Here is a 23,129-nt window from a genome sequence, read left to right as displayed (position 1 = left end):
TTCAAAAGTTGGGTTGTGGTACGCCACTGGTACTGCCTGGCTGGATTCCTCCAGACAATTAAAATGCTCCCTGATCCCTCAAAGTGAGCAACTGAGAGGTCCTAGTGTCAAAAACAGCCGTCCAGTTGCCTTTTCTTTGAATAACCTAGTACAGTGGTCGGCAAACTCATTAGTCAACAGAGCCAAATATCAACAGTACAACAATTGAAATTGCTTTTGAGAGCCAAATTTTTTAAACTTAAACTTCTTCTAATGCCACTTCTTCAAAATAGACTCGCCCAGGCCGTGGTATTCTGTGGAAGAGCCACACTCAAGGGGCCAAAGAGCCGCATGTGGCTTGCGAGCCGCAGTTTGCCGACCACTGACCTAGTATGAGAAAAGGCATAGCTCCTGCTTTCCTGTGCATAAAGATGGAATTTTGGACTTGAATGCAAACAAGACTCTGTTAATTATATTAGATACTAATCTCTTTGGCATTAATACATTTTTAAAAAGGTTAAGCAATCCACTTATGACTCAATATCTTAAAAGAAAATGATAGTTTTTTAAAAATCCCATTTCCCAAACTAGAAACATGCAACTAATTTAATTAGACAAGAAATATGCTTCCGTATATATATATCTGTACCTGAAGGAGGCCAGAACTTGAAAATCCATGATATAAAAAACATTTTATGCTAAGTGAAATAAGCCAGTCAGAGAAAGACAAATACCATATGATCTCACTTATATGTGGAATCTAATGAATAAAATAAACTGACAAACAAAATAGAAACAGAGGTATGGATATGTGAACAGACTAACATCTGTCAGAGAGAGTGGGGAGCGGGGGACTGGATGAAAGAAGGTGAAGGGATTAACCAAAGAACATATATGCATAACCAGAGTGTGCTGATGGACAGAGGGACATGGGGGGAGAGGGCTGGTTGGAGGTGGGCAAATGGGGGCGAGAGGATTTGTAATAGTGTACATAAAAGTTAAAAAAAAAGCACATTTCTTTTAATTAGTCAAATCATCAACTAATTTGTGCAATGATAATCAAGTTAACCATATCATGTGAAAAAAGTATTGACTCAGTTTTCGGAATATTTTTTTTTGAAATGTTAAGATAGTTTTCTCAGTATTTCCCAACCTTCTCCAATTAGAGGTGCCCCTTTCATGGAAAAAGTAAATTACAATTCCCTCATAGTAGTAGTTATACTGCACATAGGACTACATAAAAGCTCCAATGATAAAGAATGGTTTAAATAAACTTGCATTTTATTAATCTAAGTACCAACAATGCATTTTAAAAAGAGCTACACCTGTTTACGTAGACATTGATTTGAGCATAAGACCGTACTTTGTAAATATGAACTGCTGGACCTCTTGTAAAAGTCTCTCCCCTCCTACTCCCTACACCCTCCGGCCTTGGGCTCACAGGTTTGGAAGCACACTGGCCTAGTATTTGCAAGAAGGACAATGAATTACTTAAAGGCAAATCCACACCAGACAGTGCCTTCCACACAAGAGGCGATCAAGGGAACAGTGAATAAACTTGTCCATTGAAAAGGGACAATCAAATATATTATTTTGATCTTAAGGTATTCTCAAGAGAAGGAAATCATTAAGAAAAGAGGAATGCTGTTCCAACTAGAAACAGATATAGAAGTGAAAGTAGTGATATGAAGCATGTGTATTCCAGAGATGATTACCCTGCCTGGAAACCTGCTCAGATACTTTGAATATTACACCTGGATGTGCAGTGTGGTGTTTAAACATATCATAAAACATTGGACTGCAACAGATTTTGTAATAAACTTCCTTGAATTTTTGCAACCTATTTCAGAAAAGATGTGACTTTGATACAAAAATCACTGATGACCAAACTACTTGATTATTATAAACCTTAAAGCTATTGTTTCTAAGTTCAAAAACAAACTTTACTGTATGAATTTTTTAAAGGAAACACTCGAGACCCTGGAGTCAAAAAGAAAAAGAAAAGAAAAGAAAATACAAACAAAATAAAGCAAAACTTTTGGACATTCTGAGATTGAGTTAACAGCTTTTTTGATCTTAGATGCCCGCTATTTTGTGAGCCAAACCCAAGAATTAAACTGTCACATGGTTAACGCCAAGATGCTCATTTTAAAACACTATTAAAATTGTAGCTTTTGCCCAGTGGGAAAAGTTTAAGTGCTCTAACACAGCCATTCCACTTCTTTATGAGCCTAGGCCGCAGCAGAAAATTGGTTTTGCTCCTGTAATGTTAATAGCCAGCATCATTGCACCCCAAACTTGTTGCTTTTCAAGTGGACACATTAAGCGCTCAGACACACAAGTTCAGGTAGCATGAAACAAAACAAAACACAGAAAACTATAATCCTTCAAACACGAAGATCCTTCTTGTTGTTGAAATAGAATTTCCTGCCAGGTTAGATATCCCCTTAATAAGAAACTGACACATAAAATGTCATTAATGCCACTGCAAAAGATCTCCTGGGCCAAACTTGCAATTTATGGATGCAAATGCTTGGGCTCCAGCTTGGAGAGATGAGAAGTAGTTTCCCCAGCTATCGGGCTGTGTCCAGAGCCTGCCAGCAGGAGAGAGTGGGCTGTGTCATTATTTGTCAAGCCCCTCTGTGGCAAGGTGCCTCTCACCTGCAAAGGCAAGCTCCGGCAAGCCCCGCCGAGGCTGGCTCCCTGGCCGTGCCTCTTCATTTTCCCATCATGGCACACAGCGGCGCCTGGACAGCTGGGGTTGGACTGCACCGTGTTATCAGCGGAAGCCAAAGCCTTTTCCTGTGGCTGGGAATAATGAGATGCACAAAGGCATGGCGGGGAGAAAGGTGGCAAAGAGGCCGGCTGGTGGGAGAAAATTAAGAAATGCCTTACACTATTGCAAAGACCTGAGGTGAGACCTGCTCGCCTTGTTTCTCCCCACCATCAGAAATTTTTGAACGTGCATTTAAAGCAAAAGAAAAGTTGGGAAACTTTGACATTCTGAACTCTTTGGGAAAGGCAGTGCATGGGTATTTCCTACACATCTGTAACTAGGAGGGGAGGCAGAGTAAGATTCCCGGGGGGTACTGGGATTGCTCTGTGAGATCTGAGGCTGGGTGGGGGGTCCCCTTGCCCCTTTTTGGGGCCCCTGCAGCCATTCTGGGGAAAACTGCATACCAAAAAGATATTCAATAGTGTTCCCCACCCTTCTGTTCCCCACTGTCCAAATCCCCAAGGCTAGCCAAACAGTTCCTAAGCACCTTATGGGAGGTGCAATTCTTGGGTACATCTTTTATGTTGTTAGGACTCAGCCATCAGCAAAGTAAATATCGCAGGAATGGCAACATATTGAGTTCTGCATTAACCAAACCCTAGGTACCGGTATATTTAAATGAATAGATGGTTTGACAAGTCATCAAAAATAGAGCGCCTTGGAAATGAAGAACAGGGCAGAATTCTGAAAGGGACTAGAGAGAGGAATGGGGATACCTGAGGTGAGGAGAAGAGAGCTGCCTGGAAAGCTGGAAGCACCACAGGAAATTCCCCTTCTAGCTTGACTTGTTGAGAACTATATAGCTTCCGAAAGAGGATAATCTGAACTTTAATATCTTCTCCACCAGGTTACCTACCCTCTCAATGACTTTGTTTTCTCAAAGGAAGACTTAGAATACCAATACCTATTTTATAGAATGTTGGCAAGAATTCAAGCAAACAGCAGAGCATTGGGCAAATTATAGACACTGAGCATGTGTTAGCTTGTTTTTTCCATCTCCTTGTCTTGCCCTCCATGGTTTCAAAGTTGGCTTTTCGATTATCCATCAGATCTATAGATTCTGCTCTGCTGCTGTCAGACAAGCTTTAAACAGAAGCCCCCGGTAGGAATTTGTTTTCTGTTTCTTCATGGGAAGGGAAGAATGCACCCAGGCAAAGTTCCCAAATACGATAAGCCTCCCCTAGGAATCTCTCCCACACTGTTGCACTCAGGGGCCCTGTCTGCCTAATCCCCACCGGCAGTGCTGTGAGGCCAAGAACAAGAATAGCCTGGTCAAGGTTATTGCTGACCGAGTTGACAGATGTGACTCCCACACACCTGTGGGTAGAATCAATTTGAAATTTTCAAGGGTCACTTGGTTATCTGAATACCTCACACTGGAGGCCGCTGTTTGCAGTGACCTCTTCCCCCCACTCCTCCCACAGAGACTCTCCGACGTGAGTGAACCGAGCCAAATGTGTTTGGAAAAAGGCCCATTTGCTGGCTGGTTGCCCTGTTTGGCAATGGCGCCGGTGAGTCCCGTTAAAGGTCAAAATGACTACATGGTGATTCAAAGGAACTAACATCTTCCCGTCTGGCTGCATTTACAAAGGAGAAAGTTACAATTTCAAGTGGTGACTAGTTCTGTTTGCTTTCTCTTACTTCCTTACACAACCTCGTAGACAAGTGTTCAAAGCCTCAATCGCTCCCAAGTGCCTTCTAATGGGTTCATTCTGTGGCTAATATTTCTTCCTGGCTTATGACGAACCTGGATAACTTCAGTTATTGCAAAAATGACCCCCTTAACACAGCCAGATTGGAATAGCGGATTGCATATATACACATAAACCATGGGGATTAACCAACCCCAGATCCTTTTGCAGGTGGGTGATTCAGATGCATCAGAAGTCATCCTGTTTTAATAAGCACCGGGAACTAGAAAGGAACCTAAATAATCTGTTCAGGCTTCTGATATCTTCTTCAGAAAGTTGTGTCCACCCCCCCCCCACCCGCCCCCCAAGCTTTGACTAGTGTCTTGAAATAATGTGCAGACCAAAGACGCATTTTCAAGAGGGTGTTACTGACACATTTGCAGAAATGACGGAAAGCTCAGCGGGCCAAGAAGAGCACTTGAAACACAGACCCATGACATTTACAAATGATCCCTTATCTCATCCTGTCCTCCTCCTTCAGCCGCCTTCTAAGGAGCCTGCTCCCGATTACCTGAGACAGAAAGAAAGTCATCCACCGAGGTGATGTCATCCACAGCCTCCGTCAGCACTCGGACCTGCTTCTCCCACTGGTCTTTGAAGACGTCCATGTTGTCCTGAGCAACTTTGCTCTGCGGCCGGGCAGCCAGTGTGAGAGCGGCATTGATGACCTATTTGTCAGAAACAATCCAGGGACATATTGAAAACCCTGTTCAAAATACCATGTTGCAACTCTGGACCGTGTAGCTTCTGCAGAGAAATGGGTTCTCGGGGTCCAGAAGGACAATCAAAAACATGAATGATGAGGTAGGTTATCATTAGCTTTTGTTTGCTCTGCTTTGCCTCTCTTTGAAGATACAGCAATTAGCATCGGGTTTCAGAAAGTGTTTACTGGACAAGTCCTGTTTACTTATCACAGGTGTGGCAGCAACATAACTCTTGTTCTACATGTGCAAGCTTATAATTTAGTTGTTGAGACAAGGCAAATAGATATGAAGGGTTTAAAGAACAGCCCCAAACAAAGAAAACAAAGTCAATATGAGTGGGAAAGACAGTAAGTGCCACAGTGATTCTGAAGAGACTGGAATAGTTAGATATTGTGTTTTCTGTGTGTGTGTGTGTGTGTGTGGGGGGGGGGGGGGTTTATATAAAACTAGGATTTGAAACAGCCCATGGATGTTGGTTAGCACGTTCCAGTGCGAGGAAAGAGGACAAGGGAAGGAGTGACATGAGAGCTAGAGTGTGGAAGGTCCTAAATATTGGTCACCAATGGGCTTTTTAAAAAAAATATGTTTTTTTTAATTGATTTTAGAGACAGAAGAAGGAAAAGAGAGACAGAAAGAAACATTGATTGGCTACCTTCTGCATGCCCTATACTGGGGATTGAGCCGGAAACCTGAGCATGTGCCCTGACCAGGAATGGAACCCATGACCTTTTAGTGCATGGAATGACCCTCAACTAAGTGAGCCACACCGGCCTGGGCACCGGTGGGCTTTTAAAATGAAGTGATTGAGGCTTACCTGGGGACACAGGCTGTCAATCTGGGTAGCTGCCATTCGAACCAATTTCACCCCTTCCTCATTGTTGGAGATGGAACAAGCCAAATTGGCAACCTGTATTGAAGAAAATTTGAGGGAAGATTATATTGAGACAGAGGAAAAGGGTACTGTTGCATGACCTTGCAACTTCCCTGGAGAGGGGCACATCCATGAGAAATCCTTCACAAAAAAACATAAGAGTACCCTTCAGTATAAAGCCAAATGCTACTAGTTTTAATAGTAAGCTAGGCATTTCTTCCAGAATAGGTGAAGCAATAATTTGAAGCCAGTGTGAGAGCGGCATTGATGACCTATTTGTTAGAAACAATCCAGGGACATATTGAAAACCCTGTTCAAAATACCATGTTGCAACTGTGGAGCGTGTAGCTTCTTCAGATAAACGGGTTCTCGGGGTCCCGGAGGACAATCAAAAACATGAATGATGAGGTAGGTTATCACTAGCTTTTGTTTGCTTTGCTTTGCCTCTCAAAAACATTTTCTTCAAAAACATGGTATTTTGAACAGGGTTTTCAATATGTCCCTGGATTGTTTCTAACAAATAGGTCATCAATGCCGCTCTCACACTGGCTTCAAATTATTGCTTCAGGATTCTCATGCACACACAATAATGCATTTAACTGTGTTGCTTTGAACCGCTTTCTGCTATGAACTGCCCTGATCCACCCACACTGTCACTTGAGCCCCCTTAAGACTCATTGCTGAGTGCAAAAATTGTGATTTTGGCCAAATCAGTATTAAATTTTGATCAGTGAGAGAGATGCTACAGGCAATGCTTTGGATTTAAAAGAGATTCATAGTATGCTGAAAATCAGAGCCCTCTACCCAAAGGAACTCAGAGCTGCCTGTCAGTCTGTCAGGAAGATGCTAGTCCACAGTAGCCAACTCAAATGCTTCAGGGGACCACATAGGCCTAAGGAACCGATACAAGAGACTGGTATAATCCCTAGGCAACAGTGGAGCATGGCACAAATGAGAACATGCAGGTCTAGTATAAAGGCATGCAAGTTTCATATTTTTAACACGTGATACCATCCAAAACCAGCTGAACTGAATTCAAGTTTCCAGGTCAAGCATTTCAATTTGTGTTATGCCTTCTCTTCAAGGAGTGAGAATTGGTAATACAAGGTCAGATGGATTGGCCAAGGGCAACAGCACACAAAACCACCATCAAAACACTGATCAGTCCCATCAGGCTCGTGTCAAGAGGACAGGGGATTAGAAAGGGCAAAGGAGAAGAGAAGGGCCATCAGGCCCAGGAGGAGGAGGGCAAATAGAACAAGTAATTAGCAGAGAGACAATCCCCAGCAGCCTCCTGGCCACATGCCCCATTGTGTCTGGCTCATTTCTGCTCTCTAAAATCAGGCTGCTTTCCTACCACATCTTAATGCCCTGGGAGGTCACACTGCACTAAACAAGTATATAGTTCCTAGTGTGAAAGGAACCTCAGTTAGAAAGTGGGGAGCAGTGGGAAGAGCAGAGAACTAGAGATCGCTCTAAGGCAGTGGTTCTCAATCTTCCTAATGCCGCGACCCTTTAATACAGTTCCTAATGTTGTGGTGACCCCCAACCATAAAATTATTTTCGTTGCTACTTTATAACTGTAATTTTGCTACTGTTATGAATTGTAATGTAAATATCTATGTTTTCCAATCATCTTAAGCGACCCTGCTAGCGGTTCTCAACCTGTGGGTATTCCAGTGTGTTTTATATTCCAAATGCCAGATTAATAATTGGTGCTCAATACATGTTTATTGAATTAAATAATAGCTTTTAGTATTTTTATTTTTATTACATATAGTGATTTGTAATATATCATGGATTAAAGATACTCCCAAATATAAACTTAAATTCCCCCTTTAATTTGTCTAAAAGAAATTTAATAGTTTACGTTTGATTCTTTAGATAATTTTCACTATTTAACTTAGTCTTCAGAATAAGTCTATGAGAAAGATAAATATTCCTTACTATATCCATTCACAGGATACTAAAGGCCCAGGGGTATGAGGCTCATGGAGGCAGAGCACAATCTAATAACATAAGTTCTCAATTTCTTTTTTGTTATATCATATTGTCTCCATTCTGCATATTAATCTTTGTCATATTCATATTCAAGTGTTTTATATTCCAAATGCCTGATTAATAATTGGTGTTCAATCCATGTTTATTGAATTAAATAATAGTTTTTAGTATTTTTATTTTTATTACATATAATGATTTGTAATATATCATGGATTAAAGATACTCCCAAATATAAACTTAAATTCCCCCTTTAATTTGTCTAGAAAAAAATTTTGCATTATCTTCTAGTACATGGTTACCAATACTATGGTGCTAAACAATGGTTCCTACATTCTGGTCCATCGTTTGAGTCCAGAATGCTGTGGCATGAGAAAAATCAGGATGCCATGGTGAATTTCTGGAAAGATATATGTATTTCATTCTATCTTTTAATCTTCAGTTAAAGTCTTCCTATTTCTGCTGTTGAACAACCTTCCATTTTATGAAAAAAGTTCAGATAATAGTTTTGTTTGTTCTTTATCATCTTGCTTTGTGTTTGATAGAAACTTGTGATCACACCTTTGCACAGCAGTAACAATTGCTAGAGTTTGGTATGACTCCATGTAACAACAATATGAAAACTTAAATAATGATTCAAAAACCAGTCTTGGGTAATATTTGCTGTATTTTTATAAGAAAAAGAGGAAAGAAGTACCCATATTCGTACATATATATATACTAGAGGCCCAGTGCATGATTAAATCATGCACATGTAGGGTCCCCTACACGCTTTCGCTTTCGATCACGGGGGAGCTGGGTGCCTGTCCGCTGGTGCACCAGGCCTTTCAGAAGCCTCCCCCGCGCTGGAGGCTTCTGAAAGGCCTGGTGCCAGAGCGGACAGGCACCCAGCTCCCCCGCTTTTGATGGTCCCCGGCGGGACGTGAGCTCGCTGCCCCAGAGGCCCCTTCTGTGCCGCAACACAGCCATGGTGCTGGCGACGTGAGCTCAGTGTCCCCGCCGGCCCAATTGGCCACCCCGGCCACCCCGAGTCCCGCCCCCCCCCCCGCGCCTCCTGGCCAATCGTGGGCATAGCGAAGGTACGGTCAATTTGCATATTTTTCTATTATTAGGTAGGATGGATATATATATATATATATGCAAGAATAAGAGAACCAGATATGTATCTTTTTTTTAAGGTTTTTTTATAGACATTTTAAGAGAGAAGAAGGGAAACTAGGAGAGAGAGAGAGAGAGAGAGGAACATGGATGTGAGAGTGAAACATTGACCAGCTGCCTCCTACATACCTCCAACTGGGTATTGAGCCCACAACCATGCATGTGTCCTGACTGGGAATTGAACTGGCAACCTTTTGGTGCATAGGATGATGTCCCACCAACAGCCACACCAGCCAGGGGCAGATATGTATCTCTTGATGGAAGGATATAACATTACTTATGAAATGTTTTTGCCAAAAACAAACAAACAAAATGGGGAATGATCTATCTTAGGATAAATTCTGAATTTACAGGAAATTCAAGAGACAAACATCTATACTAATAATAGACTAGGGCCATCACGACCAGACAGACAACTGGAAAGCGGAGTCCAGGCGGCAGCTCCGCGCAGGCGCACTGGGCCCACCACCAGGCACAGGAATATGGAGTCTGGGCGGGAGCGGCCCGAGTGTTTGTGGCCAGGCAGCCTCGGGGGCCAGGTAGATGGACAGACCGCTCTGGACGGACCACGCTGGACGGCGCCGGCGGGCTGCGTGGAGGGCCACAGAGGTACGGAGCTGTTAGGGCAGTGGCCGGCGGGGTCAGTGAGGCAGGATGGCCAGGTAGGCCCCAGTTCCTCGGGCGCCGCTGGGGGAGCGTGGCCATCCAGAGTGGGAGAAAAAGGCCTTCTTTCCGGAAGAGCGTGGATGATTTAAACGTGCATAGTGAAACTGCAGCAGTACCGACATGGCTATGTTGGTTCCCCGAGCCACCTGTTGGTGACCTACCACAGGCTTCACTGTGGGGTGTAGGCCCAGACGTGGGCCAGGACGTAGCCTTGGCAGCCAGACTCACCCACAGCATCACCTCAGCGTCACAACTTCACGACGTCACCCGAAAGTGGCCATCGTTGCTGGTCTGTGGGCTCCGGTGAGCCAGCACCATGCGTGTTCAGGGCAGCACTTTCTGTGTGTCCGTTGAAAGGACACTGTATGTGATGGGTGCTGTTGATTGCTTAAGGTTGAAATGGGGCAGCCTGAACTTGCTTACGACACAATCTTTTCTCCATATTTTACCACACAGTCTTCTCGGGCTCAGGGAACCGGCAGCCACTGGAGCACCAGCTTGGCCATCCCACACAGCCAGACGCCACCAGGAAGCACAGAAATGCCAAGGCCCAAATGGAACCTGCCGCAAAACAGACCCCGGTCCACATACTGGAGCAGAAACAAGAAAACAGTGGCACCTGTTGGACCTCAGCTGAGACTGTGTCCGCGGGTCTGTCTGCAGGGTCCCTGCACCCTGGCTGTGGCCCAATGGCCGAAGAAGCTCTGCAGGCCTTGATTCTGGAGTGACAGATCTTAGCAAGGAGGCAGGTGCACAAAGGTGGAGTCGGAAATAGCAAGGTTAGACTGTGTGTGGGTGTGTGCATTTATACACATATAGGCCCATTTCCCCCAGTCTTTTTATGAGCTGTTTGAGAGCATGCTCTACACATGACAGGATGCCCGGATACTCTGCTGTGTATTTCCCAAAAGCAGACACTCCTACATAACAATTTTCCACCCAACCACGTGAGGAAATCTCCATTCAAATGGTATTAAGGTTCAATCCACAAACCCCATTTGAATTCTGACAACTGTGTCAACAATGTTCCCCACTCCCCACCCCCAGGATCCCATCCACCTAGGATGGGTCCTCTTTTCATTTCTGTCCCTAACAGTTTTTTAGTTTTAATTAAAAATCATAGGCAGTTTGCCCAAATAAATAAATAAATAAATAAATAAATAAATAAATAAATAAATAAATAAATAAATAAATAAATATAATGAAAGACCCGTTGGCTCTCCGAGTTAGGAGCCAGCGGTCCTGGATTATGAGAGGGATGTCCGACCTTCCTCGGACATCAGGATGTCCCGATTCCTGTGGGATTGGGCCTAAACCGGCTGTCGGACACCCCTTGAGGGGTCCCAGATTGGAGTGGGTGCAGGCGGGGCTGAGGGACCCCTGCCCCCGTGCACAAATTTCATGCACTGGGCCACTAATGTGAAATAAAACCACATAAATGCAATCATGAAAATCCTGATGATAATAAACTAGTAAGAAAAAGCCAGATCTTTTTAATTCCTTAATAGAATAAAGTATAATACACCCATCCATAATATACAAGTAAATAAATAAAATAAATACATAATAAAAGTACATTGTGAAACAAATAAATTTAAGTATTGACTAAATATTTGATGATATTAAGGAGTTATTTTTTTCTTTAGAAGAGACAATTTCATGCAATCTAAACTTTTATTTTCCTGCAGATTTTAATCTATAAAGACATGCTTTTTTAGTTCTCATATTACTTTTATTTAAATATATCATTTTTAAAAGATGGATAAAAAGGAACTGATATTTTAAAGTATGCTAACAATATGTGTTATTTTTTTAAGTGCCAGGGCTTTTAGAGATAAATATGGAACTGCTTATGGATGAAATCATATTTTTGCGAATTTCTTTACATTATCTATGGCAGGGGAAAATGGTAATAAGTATAGAAAAAAAACAAGATTGACCATTAGGTAATAATTATTGAAGGTGGATAATAATATATGATGGTTCATTATGCATGCTCTACTTTCACTCAAAATTTTCCATAATATTTTTGTTTAAAAAACAAAACAACAACATAGCAACCATGATCTATTACACCCTCAGCTCTGGTGAAACACTTTCTTGCACTTGTATGACTCTCAGAGGCACAGAATAAGTTAGGGAGAACTGTGAGCATGGGTGGAGTTAAGCTTGCAGACAACAGAACTGTACCAGCCTGAGCATGTGAGAGGAACCTCTAACTGTAATACTCTAACAGGTGACTTATACACCGTCATTCCAGACCTCAGTCTCCTGCCCATGCTGGCTGCAGGTCCCTAGAAAGAAGCTACTATACCTAGGAGCCTTAGGGCTGAGAAGAGCTGGCTGTGAGGAGATGCTAATCAGTGACTTCTACATGGTGATAATTCATTTTTCCTTGTGTATCTTTTGAAATGTTTCTTCATCCTTTGTTCAAATAAATTATGTTATGACTTAGATCTAATGTGGGAACATCACTGCCCAACATAAATCTTATTAAGGGGGATGATAGTACCAGCAACACTTAGCGAAAAGATAAAGAGTTGGCAACTCCAGATAGTCTCCAATTATTTATTCTCTTTAATTTACTGATCCATAAATGCTAAAGTCTGGCAGCCTCCATTCTGCAATGTATTCCTGCTCTTTAAGTCCACTTAAAATCAGAATTTCACTTCCCTTGTATTGTACTCTGAAACATTCTGAAAATATGTCCAATATGATGCTAAGGATTTCACTATCTCCAGAGGCAGGCTTGTATATTTTAAATTGGTCATGGACTCAATCCAAATTCCTAACTTTCTTATTCTCCTTTGGATTCCCTTTCTGCTTCTCACAGATCATAGGCATTGTAGTGACTCTGAATATGGTTTTATATATTGTGATTTCTAGAATTCTGGCAGCAAATACTACATTTCAGTCTTGAGGCAACTCCCAAGCAATAATGCAGCTTGAATTGCCACCTAACATTTCAACACCAGCCCAAGACCACTGCACACAATATGTTCTTAATTGTTTATTTAAATGACCTGACATTTAACTATTGCTCTTATAATATCGGAAACTCTGATAAAAATGTCCTATTTTCCAAATCACAATATTCTCTCCTTAAAAACAAAATGATTTAGCATGTTAATTTTCCTAATGCAGGGAGAAGAGGAAGGGAATAGACTAGAATAATTATACATTTAAAAAAGATTAATGTCAATAACAATGTAGACAACAGACCATTAATATATTTGAGTTACTAGATTTTACCCCAAAAGATATTGAGCAGCATGATACAATTTTTAATTTATTTTTTGCTTATTGTTTTTTTAGAGAGGGGGTAGAGAGAGAGAAACATGGATGTGACAGAGAAGCATTGATCAGCTGCCTCTGGCACACACCCCAACTGGGGATTGAACCCACAACCTATGTATGTGTGCTGATTGGGAATTCAACCCTTGACCTTTCAGTGTAGGAGATGACGACATTCCAACCAACTGAGCCACACCAGCCAGGACTCGTATGAATAAATTTAATAGAATTTTTTGAAACCTGCTTGAGTCAACCAAGCAAATAGCATTTATGGGCTGGCTCGGGCCTCTGCTTCCTCCACTCTTGAATTGTTTACAAGTTAGCTGAGTCAATAAGAATCATTTGACCTTCCTAGAGGCTTAGAAAACAATAAAGTATGTCATTGACTATTAAATGCTGCGCTACTTGGATTGATGTGGGATTTCTGAAAGCCATGAGGTCCATGAATAAAGGGGGCACAGCTCCTTGGTGAACTGATCATACTAGCAATCTTTTATGAAAGTAAGAGCCACCCCGTCTATCCATCTCCCTACACCCTGCCCTCCTGCATAACTCTGGGAGCTTAATGGATTTGCGGAAGTAGCAACTGAAAGGACTGGGCCAAGTTTTCTACCTGTGACTTACTGCCTTAAAGATGGTTATCTTGGAGAAAAGAAGGAAGGTTAGTAGTCATCACTAAATTGTGTGCTGTCTACAACGGTATGGATTCAGAAAAAAGGAGCAATCAGGACTCCTGGGTGGGAATCAGTAAACATGTCATAGAGAGTTAAGAGATCCATCTGACAATGTTTCTTTTCTGATTGCTGATTAGCATAATCTTCTGGATGCTCAAAAATTATATTGTCTGCTCTTTTGGAAGCACATTGTATAAGTAGATAAAGCAAACAATAATATCATCGGCAGGATTAGAAAGACAGTAAACCAGCAAGGAAGGCTGGTGCTGTTTCCAAGAAAGTAACTTGCTCCTTGATCTGAATTTATACTGCAACTGGCATCCATCTCTAACTATTTTTAAAATATATTTTTATTGATTTCAGAGAGGAAGGGAGAGAGAAATAGAAACATCAATGATGAGAGAGAATCATTGATTGGCTGCCTCCTGCACAACCCCTGGGGATTGAGCCTGCAACCTGGGCATGTGACCTGACCGGGAATGGAACCGTAACTTCCTGGTTCATAGGTTGATGCTCAACCACTGACCCATGCCGGTTGGGCAATCCCTAACTTTTAATAATCACTTTAGCTGATCAAGAATCAAGCAGAGAAATTCCAGGGACACTGAGGGAGAGTTAAAATTGACAAAAATCAGAAAGGAGCGGAACCCTCATGAAAACGTATTGTGATCACTTAAAACACAAGGTATTTTTCGTCACAAAAAACATCCTGCATAGCTCAAAGTTTCAGATGAGTAGCATATCATGGCTGTGAAATTTGGTTTTGTGTGGACATCGCTACAGAAAGCAGCTCCATCTCAAAAATGCCATAGTCTTGTTTGAACACTTAAAGAAAAACCAAATGCCTAGAAGGCTTAGCTTTAATTAGACATTAAAAACCGCTAATAAAGTATTTAGGCATTTAACTCCACAGTGATATGAGGTGCATCAGAAGAACAGAACATTTTCTTCCTTCCTGGCCTTGGAAATCAAATTACAGCTTTTTTTTTAATATTCGTGATTCTGGTCAATTTCAGATGCCAATAAATATTTGGTGCACTCAACCCCCAAACACTTTTATCATTTCATTAATTTTTTTATAGCTTGAAGATACCTACTGGTGTTTCAAGAATACACTAATGAAATAAATCAGAATAGCAATTCGGAGTTTTGTAAAGTACTTGATCATCATCATCGTAAATTTGAGGATAAAATGAACTTATTTACTATTAAAAGGGAATTTACGGAATTTCCTGTCACTACGTCATATGGCCACATAAAATCATAAAAACAAGAGAGATGCCCAAATTCCATGCACATCTATTCTCTCTAATGATCATGGCAGTGCAGAATGTTGTGGTCTCCATCTGAAGATTTATTCAGTTATCCACATTGATAGGATAAGCACACAAAAAAGGCACTACTATATATGTGCCTGTCTTATCTAGAATTTCAAGGGTCCTATAGAACATGCCTCCGCTATTACAGGTGGAATTTTGCAATTCAGTAAGAGATAAAATACACTTCCCCAAAATCCTTGAGAGGCAAGGCAGAAGCAGCTGATGTTAAGACAAGGATTTGACCTTAAGATGATGATGGGCCTCCACCAAAGATGGTCCTAAGAGAAGACATAATGGTGACCTTCACGACTTGATAAGGAGTGCCCCAATGGTCTGGCCACCCCAGATAACATCTGCAGCAGTGTCTGTTTCTGGCTCAGGTATTTTTGGAATCCTTTTTTTAAAAATTTTTTTATTGATTTCAGAGAGGAAGGGGTAAGGAGAGAGAGATAGAAACATCAGTGATGAAAGAGAATCATTGATCAGCTGCATCCTGCATGCACCACACTGGGGATAAAGCCTGCACCAAGGGCATATGGCCTGACCAGGAATGGAACCATGACCTCTTGGTTCATAGGTTGATGCTCAACCACTGAGCCATGCCTGCCAGCCTGGAAAAATTTTAAAATGCAACTGCCTTAGACTGAGATAAGTTTGTCAACCTGATTCCAGTAACTGAGGTTCTGAAGGATAAAGGAGAAAACAGGGATCATTTGATCTGGGAGGGATGTCTCAGTAGAGGCACCAAGACCCAGGGGACAGGAGGAAATGAGAAATACTTTTTCACGGTTCCATTTTAAATGGCTTCTCTAAAGCATCTGATAATTATTTTATACTAGAGGCCTGGTGCACGAAATTCGTGCACGGAGGGGGGTTGTCCCTCAGCCCAGCCTGTACCCTCTCCAATGGCAGTCGGACATCCCTCTCACAATCCAGGACTGATGGCTCCCAACTGCTTGCCTGCCTGCCTTCCTGATTGCCCCTAACCGCTTCTGCCTGCCAGCCTGATCACCCCCTAACCACTCTGCTGCCAGCCTGTTTGCCCCCAACTTTTCTCCTCTGCCAGCCTGGTTACCCCTAACTGCCCTCTCCTGCAGGGTTGATCACCTCCAACTGCCCTCCCTTGCAGGCCTGGTCCTTCTCAACTGCCCTCCCTTGCAGGCCGGGTGCCTCCCAACTGCCCTCTCCTGCTGGCCATCTTGTGGTGGCCATCTTGTGTCCAAATGGGGGCAGCTATATTGTGTGTTGCAGTGATGATCAATCTGCATAGTACTCTTTTATTAGATAGGATAGAGGCCTGGTACAGGGGTGGGGGCCAGCTGGTTTGCCCTGAAGGGTGTCCCTGATCAGGGTGGAGTTCCCTTGGGGCGTGGGGCAGCCTGAGCGAGGGGCCTGTGGTGGTTTGCAGGCCGGCCATGCCCCCTGGCTATGCAAGCGGAGGCCCTGGTATCTGGAATTTATTTTCCTTCTACAATTGAAACTTTTTAGCCTGGAGCAGAGCCAAGCCTGGGGCTCCCTCCGAGGCCCGCAGCCATTTGTGTTGGGGTTACAATTGAAACTTTGTTGCCTTAAGCGGGTGGGCCTGGCCAGGGTGTGCGGAAAGCTTTGCTTCCCCTGTTGCCGACGGCAACCCTGGCCTGATCTCTCAAGCTCCATTCTGCCGCCATTTGTTTGAATTTGTTTACCTTCTATAATTGAAACTTTGTAGCTTGAGTGGAGGCTTAGGCCTGGCTAGGGCAGGCGGAAAGCTTGGCTTCCTCTGTTACCTAGGAAACCTTGCTCTCTGTGGCTGTAGCCATCTTGGTTTGGGTTAATTTGCATACTCGCTCTGATTGGATGGTGGGTGTGGCTTGTGGGTGTGGCTTGTGGGTGTGTTGGAGGTATGGTCAATTTGCATATTTGTCTATTATTAGATAGGATGTTTTACTTTTTAAAAATCATATAACAGTAAGAGCCTGCGCTTTAGAATCAGGCAGCTGAAGGTCACATCTTGACTCTTATTCTTATGAATGAGCATGGTGCTTTAGTGCTGTGAGCCTCAATTTTGTCAACTATACAATATTAATATAAAACAACAAAGTGGTAATAAGACTGAAATAAAAAAAAATGGATAGAGTGCCTAACCCAACACCCAATAAAGATTTGCCAGATACTATTTTCATATTGCAATTGGTCACTATGAAAGTAAAAGAAATATTTTAATAAATCAGCCATCCAAATACTGAGTACCTAAAATCTGCCATATACAGAGGTGATCCAACCTCCTACGAGTAATATGCAAATTGACCGTCACTCCAACACACAATATGGCCACCCTCATGTGGTCAAAGATGGCCACCCCCATGTGGACACAAGATGGCCACCACAAGATGGCCGGCAGGGGAGGGCAGTTGTGGGCAATCAGGCCAGCAGGGGAGGGCAGTTGGGAGGGACCAGGCTGGCAGGGGAGGACAGTTAGGGGTGATCAGGCCAGCAGGGGAGGGCAGTTAGGGGTTATGGGGCCAGCAGGGGAGCAGCTAGGTGTCGATCAAGCTGGTAGGCAGAAGCAGTTGGGAGCCAGCAGTCCTGGATTGTGAGAGGGATCCTAGATTGGAGAGGGTACAGGCTGGGCTGCGGGACATCCCTCCCATGCACAAATTTCATGCACCGAGCCTCTAGTATTTTTATATTTCCTAGAGTAGCTTATATTTTGATGAAATTAAGTAAATGAATTTTTTAAAGTTTATATTATAAAAGTTATGACAAAGGAAATGAAATGGAAGTAATGATTGAGAGTAAAGGGGTGTCTGTATATGATTATTTGCATAATTTATCCTTTAATTATGAATAATTTTTATGAAGTTGCAGTCTCAGTATATATCTTTGTGTCACTGCTTAATCTCTTATAGAGCAAGTATTTTCCAGACTCTTCATATGTACTTGTAATTATTTTTTTAATAATTGAATAAGATTCCTAAACATTGCTTTATTATTTGGTAAGTCAGTTTCCTGTTGTCATACATTTAAAGAAGCCTCCGATGTTTGCTATTACATAAAACAAAGTTACATACATCTCCAAGCATCCAATTTTTGCTCCTGTCAGAAGGGTACTTTCTGGGTCAGGGATGCTGTTATGGCACTTGTTTACATATGGCCGTAGTGCCTGCTGAAAGGTCCCCAGCAATGAATGAATTCTCCAGTGTCATGGATATTATAGCTTATATTCCTCAACACTGTTTCTCCTTGCCTTCTTGGCCACCATATAATCCGAATGTCTTTCCAACCTTCATTCTACAAACCACAGTGGAAATAAAGATTGCTAAAGAGTCATTTCATGTTTCCCCAGCTAGACTGGGAACTCCTGCAGGACAAAAGCACAGGTACTCAATTCCATTTTTTTTTTTTATTTTACTAAATCTCACAAGTTCCTTCATGTCATGTGAAGTAGAGCACCATTCAACTTGTCATTACCTAGTCACCCCTAGAAGGGTGCCAAGTTCCATGATTTGGAATCGGGAACAAGCATATGTTCTAAATGCCATCCATTTTGAAGTTTACCATCAAATCGGCACTCAGCAGCTAATACTAAATGAACTTCATACAATATCCCACCACATGGTCCTAGGAAGCAATGTCTTCCTGGTCCCACCAGGCTTCCTACCCTCGCCTGTACTTATACATCTATGAGAACACAAATCTGCATTCCTAGGGCTCCTCAGGGATGCAAAACAGCTCTCTTGCCTGTATTCTTAGGTACACACGCACCACGCGCAAATGCTGTTTGCATGCCTCTGCCCAAATTAAAGTGATCAGTCTGCCCTGGTGACTTTAATGGAGGCAATCACCAGTTCACATTCATGAACAAATTGATGTGCTTGCTTCATAGCTGAATCACACGGCATAAATCTATACCCTTCATATATAAAAACCTCAGTGGCTTAAAATAATGCAATAAAGTACCACCTAATGCCTTCTTGATGTCTGTTCATCAATAACGTGTGGTTGTGTGAAAAGGATAGGAAAGACTTAGCATGTTACTAAAACATGCAAAAAGTGCAATGCCCTTTTAATTACTATAGGCATCCTGGGGTTTTGTTTGGTCCATCCTTTCCCAGAGGAACTGAATTACTCTCCACTCTTATTTGGTTTCTCAGAGTCCTGTGTAATTAAGTGAAATATTAGTTGACTTTCATTATGTGAGATGAATATCTCCTACTGCATATTGGTGGGCTACACTGAACCATCCAGTGCTTGACTTTTACCAGAAGCCAATGAATGTTTGCAGAATATTCAAATAAATAAATACAGGTATAGGTATTCTCCATTGCCTGGTCTTAGATGTTTCAAGATGATAGGCACAAATGTGGAGTTAAGGCCATAACCACAGTGCAGAAAGACTCTAACCATCCTAACCAATATTACACCTGACCTCAGACCTCTTTGTATAGAATTACAACTTGATGAGGGTGACAGTCACAAGTCCCCCACTTCTTCTACTTTATGCCCCAGGGTGTGTTGTTTCTTGTTTGGGGATGCAGGCCAGCAGAGGCAAGTGCCTCCACCAAATAACCTCTTAGCAATCAGCTCAGGTTCCATTCCAAGTCCAAATTTCTCTGAAGACTTTTCATTCACACAGATCTCTGTTCTAAAGCTTGCCAGGGTTATTGCCTGCACCACTGGCAGCTACTCACCACGTACTATCACCACATACTATTGTTTCATTCCTTATCTGTGGTATGTGTGGATAGATGAATGAATACATACATACAGAATTAGAAATACAGATACACCTATGGGATGGAGCCAAAGCAGGTTTACAGTTGTGAGTATGTGAAACACAATTTACTCTTGTATTATTTATTAATTAACGTATTGTATTATTTTCCACACAGACCTACTTTTGCCCCATGCTACATAGATATTAAATTTCAGCCTCCTTGAGATATGGTTTTGTTTATCCCTGTGGCCCCTATGGCTCTCTGTACAAGATCTTGCACACAGAAGATACAATCGTGGTTCCTGAACATTTTCTGATCTCCTGCACTTACCTCTGTTGAGTCCTATGCCCTCTTAGGACTGTTTGCCCAGCAAAGTATGCTAACTGATTAATCAAAGTAACTGTTCACTAAGGTAATACTTTCTCCTCCTAGAGAAAATAATATTCTCTAATATATTCCTCCTAATATAACATCTTAACCCAATTAACATGTTCCTGAGTCCTTAAGAACTTTAAAATGTACATTGTAAAAGCGTCAAGCTCCCCAGGGAAGCTGTCAGGGAAATATGCAAGGACAGCGATCTTTGAGCTCCGTCATCTTTATCTAAAACTTCTGTCTTTACTGCCTCTGATCACCTGATTCCGTGAAGAGTCTTATTGGTACATATCTTTGCCCATTCACTTACATATTGTCTATGGCTGCTTTTGCATAACAAGGCAGATTGAACATTTGCAACAGAGACCTCAGGACTCACAACTTCAGGTCTCCTTTGATTTACAACTAGGAATGTTTTCCCCCATTATCTAATATCATTAGCCCAGTCAGTACAAGCACCCCCCTCACTTTTTCTTACCTGCAGCTTTTTCTTGCCCGGGTCCTATAGGACACAGCTAGAAAAAGCCTCCTGATTTCACTGATAACCAAGCTTTTACAATTTCTTCCAAGCTGGAGACTCCCTTGTTTCCCTGCATCCCCTTCCTTCTATGGGTCACAAGCCCCTCCTGATGCCTACAAGTATGCCAGAGCTGCTCAGCTCTAAAAGCAAACAAATTTCCTTGGTGCTCAGAATACAGCAGAGCAGTGTCAGAGTGCGAGCTCCAGATTCATTCCATGTCACCTGGGAACCAACTCCAAAAGGACCCTGCCACATGGAACCTCTTTCCTTCCAAGGTGACCTTCAAGTAGTTACTTCCACCTTGTTGGGCAACTGATGCAGATATCTCAGTACAGAACCCTGGCCAGGCTTGGACCCCAGATGCATCCTGGTTTTGTCGGCAGGCCCTCAGGAGACCATGGCCAGGTCTAGAAGGAAGGAGCAGCTGTGCTTGCAAAAGCACGTGTCAACTCGCAGCCAAGGTTATGCTCATAAGCCACACTCCCAGACATAGGCCAAGCCCACAATGCCCTTCAAATGTGCCTTGGCTTGGCGACTTTCTACAGGAGAACTATTTTGCTGTCATCCCCAGTGGATGAGCTTTTCCCTGAGCTGAAACAGTCACCTGGGTGAATAGCCAGCCTGCCTGCTGCCTGACCTTTCAATCTGCTATGGGGAAAAAAAAAAAAAAAGCTGAGGACGGCTCTCTGATTAATAGTGCCAGAAAAGAGAGGGGAAGGAAGGAGGAAATTCTATGCATCTTGCTTCTGTTCTGCTTTGTCCTCTTCCAGGCTTTCTGTTTATATAACTGTGGGCTTTTGCCTCAAATAGGTTGTGCATTGTTTCTCCATGGAACCTGGGTTTAGCAAGAGTACTTGTTGTGGGAGCACCAATAATATTGTGAGTGCACATAGAGAAAGGGAGAGAGAAAAGGGTCTATGAAGATATTTGGGGGGTTATTGTCAATGGAAATACTCTTATTTAAGTGAGCAATAATTAAAATTACAACATTCCCCAAAGCCTGTGTAATTTTCTAACTTTCAAAGGGCTTAAATCCTATTATTTCACAGAAGAATATACCATGTGTTTGGATACAGATGTACATTTCTAATTGGCATTTTTTAGTGAGGAAATATGATTAAAAAGTTATGCCCATGTGCTGAATGTAGCCAGTGGCTTGTTTTTGTATGGTCTTCAAGCAAACAATGGTATTTAACCAACTCACACACACAAATATGTGAGACCCTATGCTATGTGACCCACAAACCCTAAGATATTTACTACTCTTAACAATAAAGTCTGACAACCCCTGGAATCTGACACTGTTATAAATATGAAGACTACTCTGGTATTTGTTTGCTTTCAAACCAGAAGATAGTTGTCCGAACTGCTCCAGTCCTAGAAGGCTCTGCCTCTGTTCAGTGAAGCCCTCTATGCCGATGTCATTTCCCACCTCTTCTCTGGTAATGTTCCTCACCCCTTCATATTTTTTGACTTACATTTACCTAAACCACATTACATCCTCCATCGTTTCACCAGGTTTAGCTTTTCCAAAGATCCTGTCTATCCTCAGTTTGAGAATGTTCCAAAGAATATGCCCTAGACCCGGGGTCGGCAAACTGCGGCTCGCGAGCCACATGCGGCTCTTTGGCCCCTTGAGTGTGGCTCTTCCACAAAATACCATGGCCTGGGCGAGTCTATTTTGAAGAAGTGGCGTTAGAAGAAGTTTAAGTTTAAAAAATTTGGCTCTCAAAAGAAATTTCAATCGTTGTACTGTTGATATTTGGCTCTGTTGACTAATGAGTTTGCTGACCACCACCCTAGACTTTTAAGAGAATTCACAAAGGTGCAAAAAAGCATGTTATAAGCACCATGTCTACAATATGGGCAAAACTCCAAGGGGTGCACTTTGCAGAAATCAGGAGTCCTCTGGATGAATATGTCCTGTGGGGGGGTTGTACCTATATGTGCCTGGGCCCATGAGACCCTAATTCCTAAAGACAGGAGTTTGGTTCAAGGTTCACAGGGACAGAATAAGGGATAAGCTTTATTACTCAAAACATTGTCCACAGGCCCGGAGGAGGTCTGCCTGCTGGGTGTGAGTTAGAAACTCAGAGTCTCAGGTCACCCCAGCCCTTCTGTATCACAGTCCACATTTTACAGGACCCTCAGGTTAATTCTCTGACACATTGCAATTTGAAGAGCATTGGCATAAAGCAACTAGTGTGAGATATGAAAATGGACCATTCTGGCCCTTGGGCAAGTAAGTTGTTATCTTTAAATTGTCAAGTCATCCTCTGTAAAAGCATTCTCATGCCTACCACTCATGAGAAGGATAACCTGTTATAAGGTATCAAGCAAATAAGTGTTCCCCAGAGGTTAACTCCTGTTATATGATTACATGAGCAACTATAATACAGTAAATACT

General features: G+C 42.4%; 1 protein-coding gene across 4 annotated transcripts in view; it reads right to left on the bottom strand.

Annotated features, from left to right (window-relative positions):
- CTNNA2 (catenin alpha 2) overlaps nt 1–23,129 on the bottom strand; it is a gene marked incomplete at both ends in the record, with an annotated part of 1,062,955 nt that overhangs the window by 93,920 nt on the left and 945,906 nt on the right. For 3 of the 4 annotated variants that reach the window (XM_079791896.1, XM_079791897.1, XM_079791898.1), the window contains 2 exons: nt 4,958–5,114; nt 5,965–6,057. In XM_079791896.1, coding sequence (XP_079648022.1) covers nt 4,958–5,114; nt 5,965–6,057 — 250 coding nt within the window. The remainder of the gene's footprint in view (nt 1–4,957; nt 5,115–5,964; nt 6,058–23,129) is intronic. The other variant, XM_079791899.1, reaches the window with a different exon arrangement.

The sequence above is a fragment of the Cnephaeus nilssonii genome, assembly GCF_951640355.1.
Source record: "Cnephaeus nilssonii genome assembly, chromosome: 15".
Taxonomy (NCBI): Eukaryota; Metazoa; Chordata; class Mammalia; order Chiroptera; family Vespertilionidae; genus Cnephaeus; species Cnephaeus nilssonii.
The sequence above is the reverse complement of the archived record's forward strand: the minus strand, read 5'-3'. Positions and strand labels throughout refer to the sequence as shown.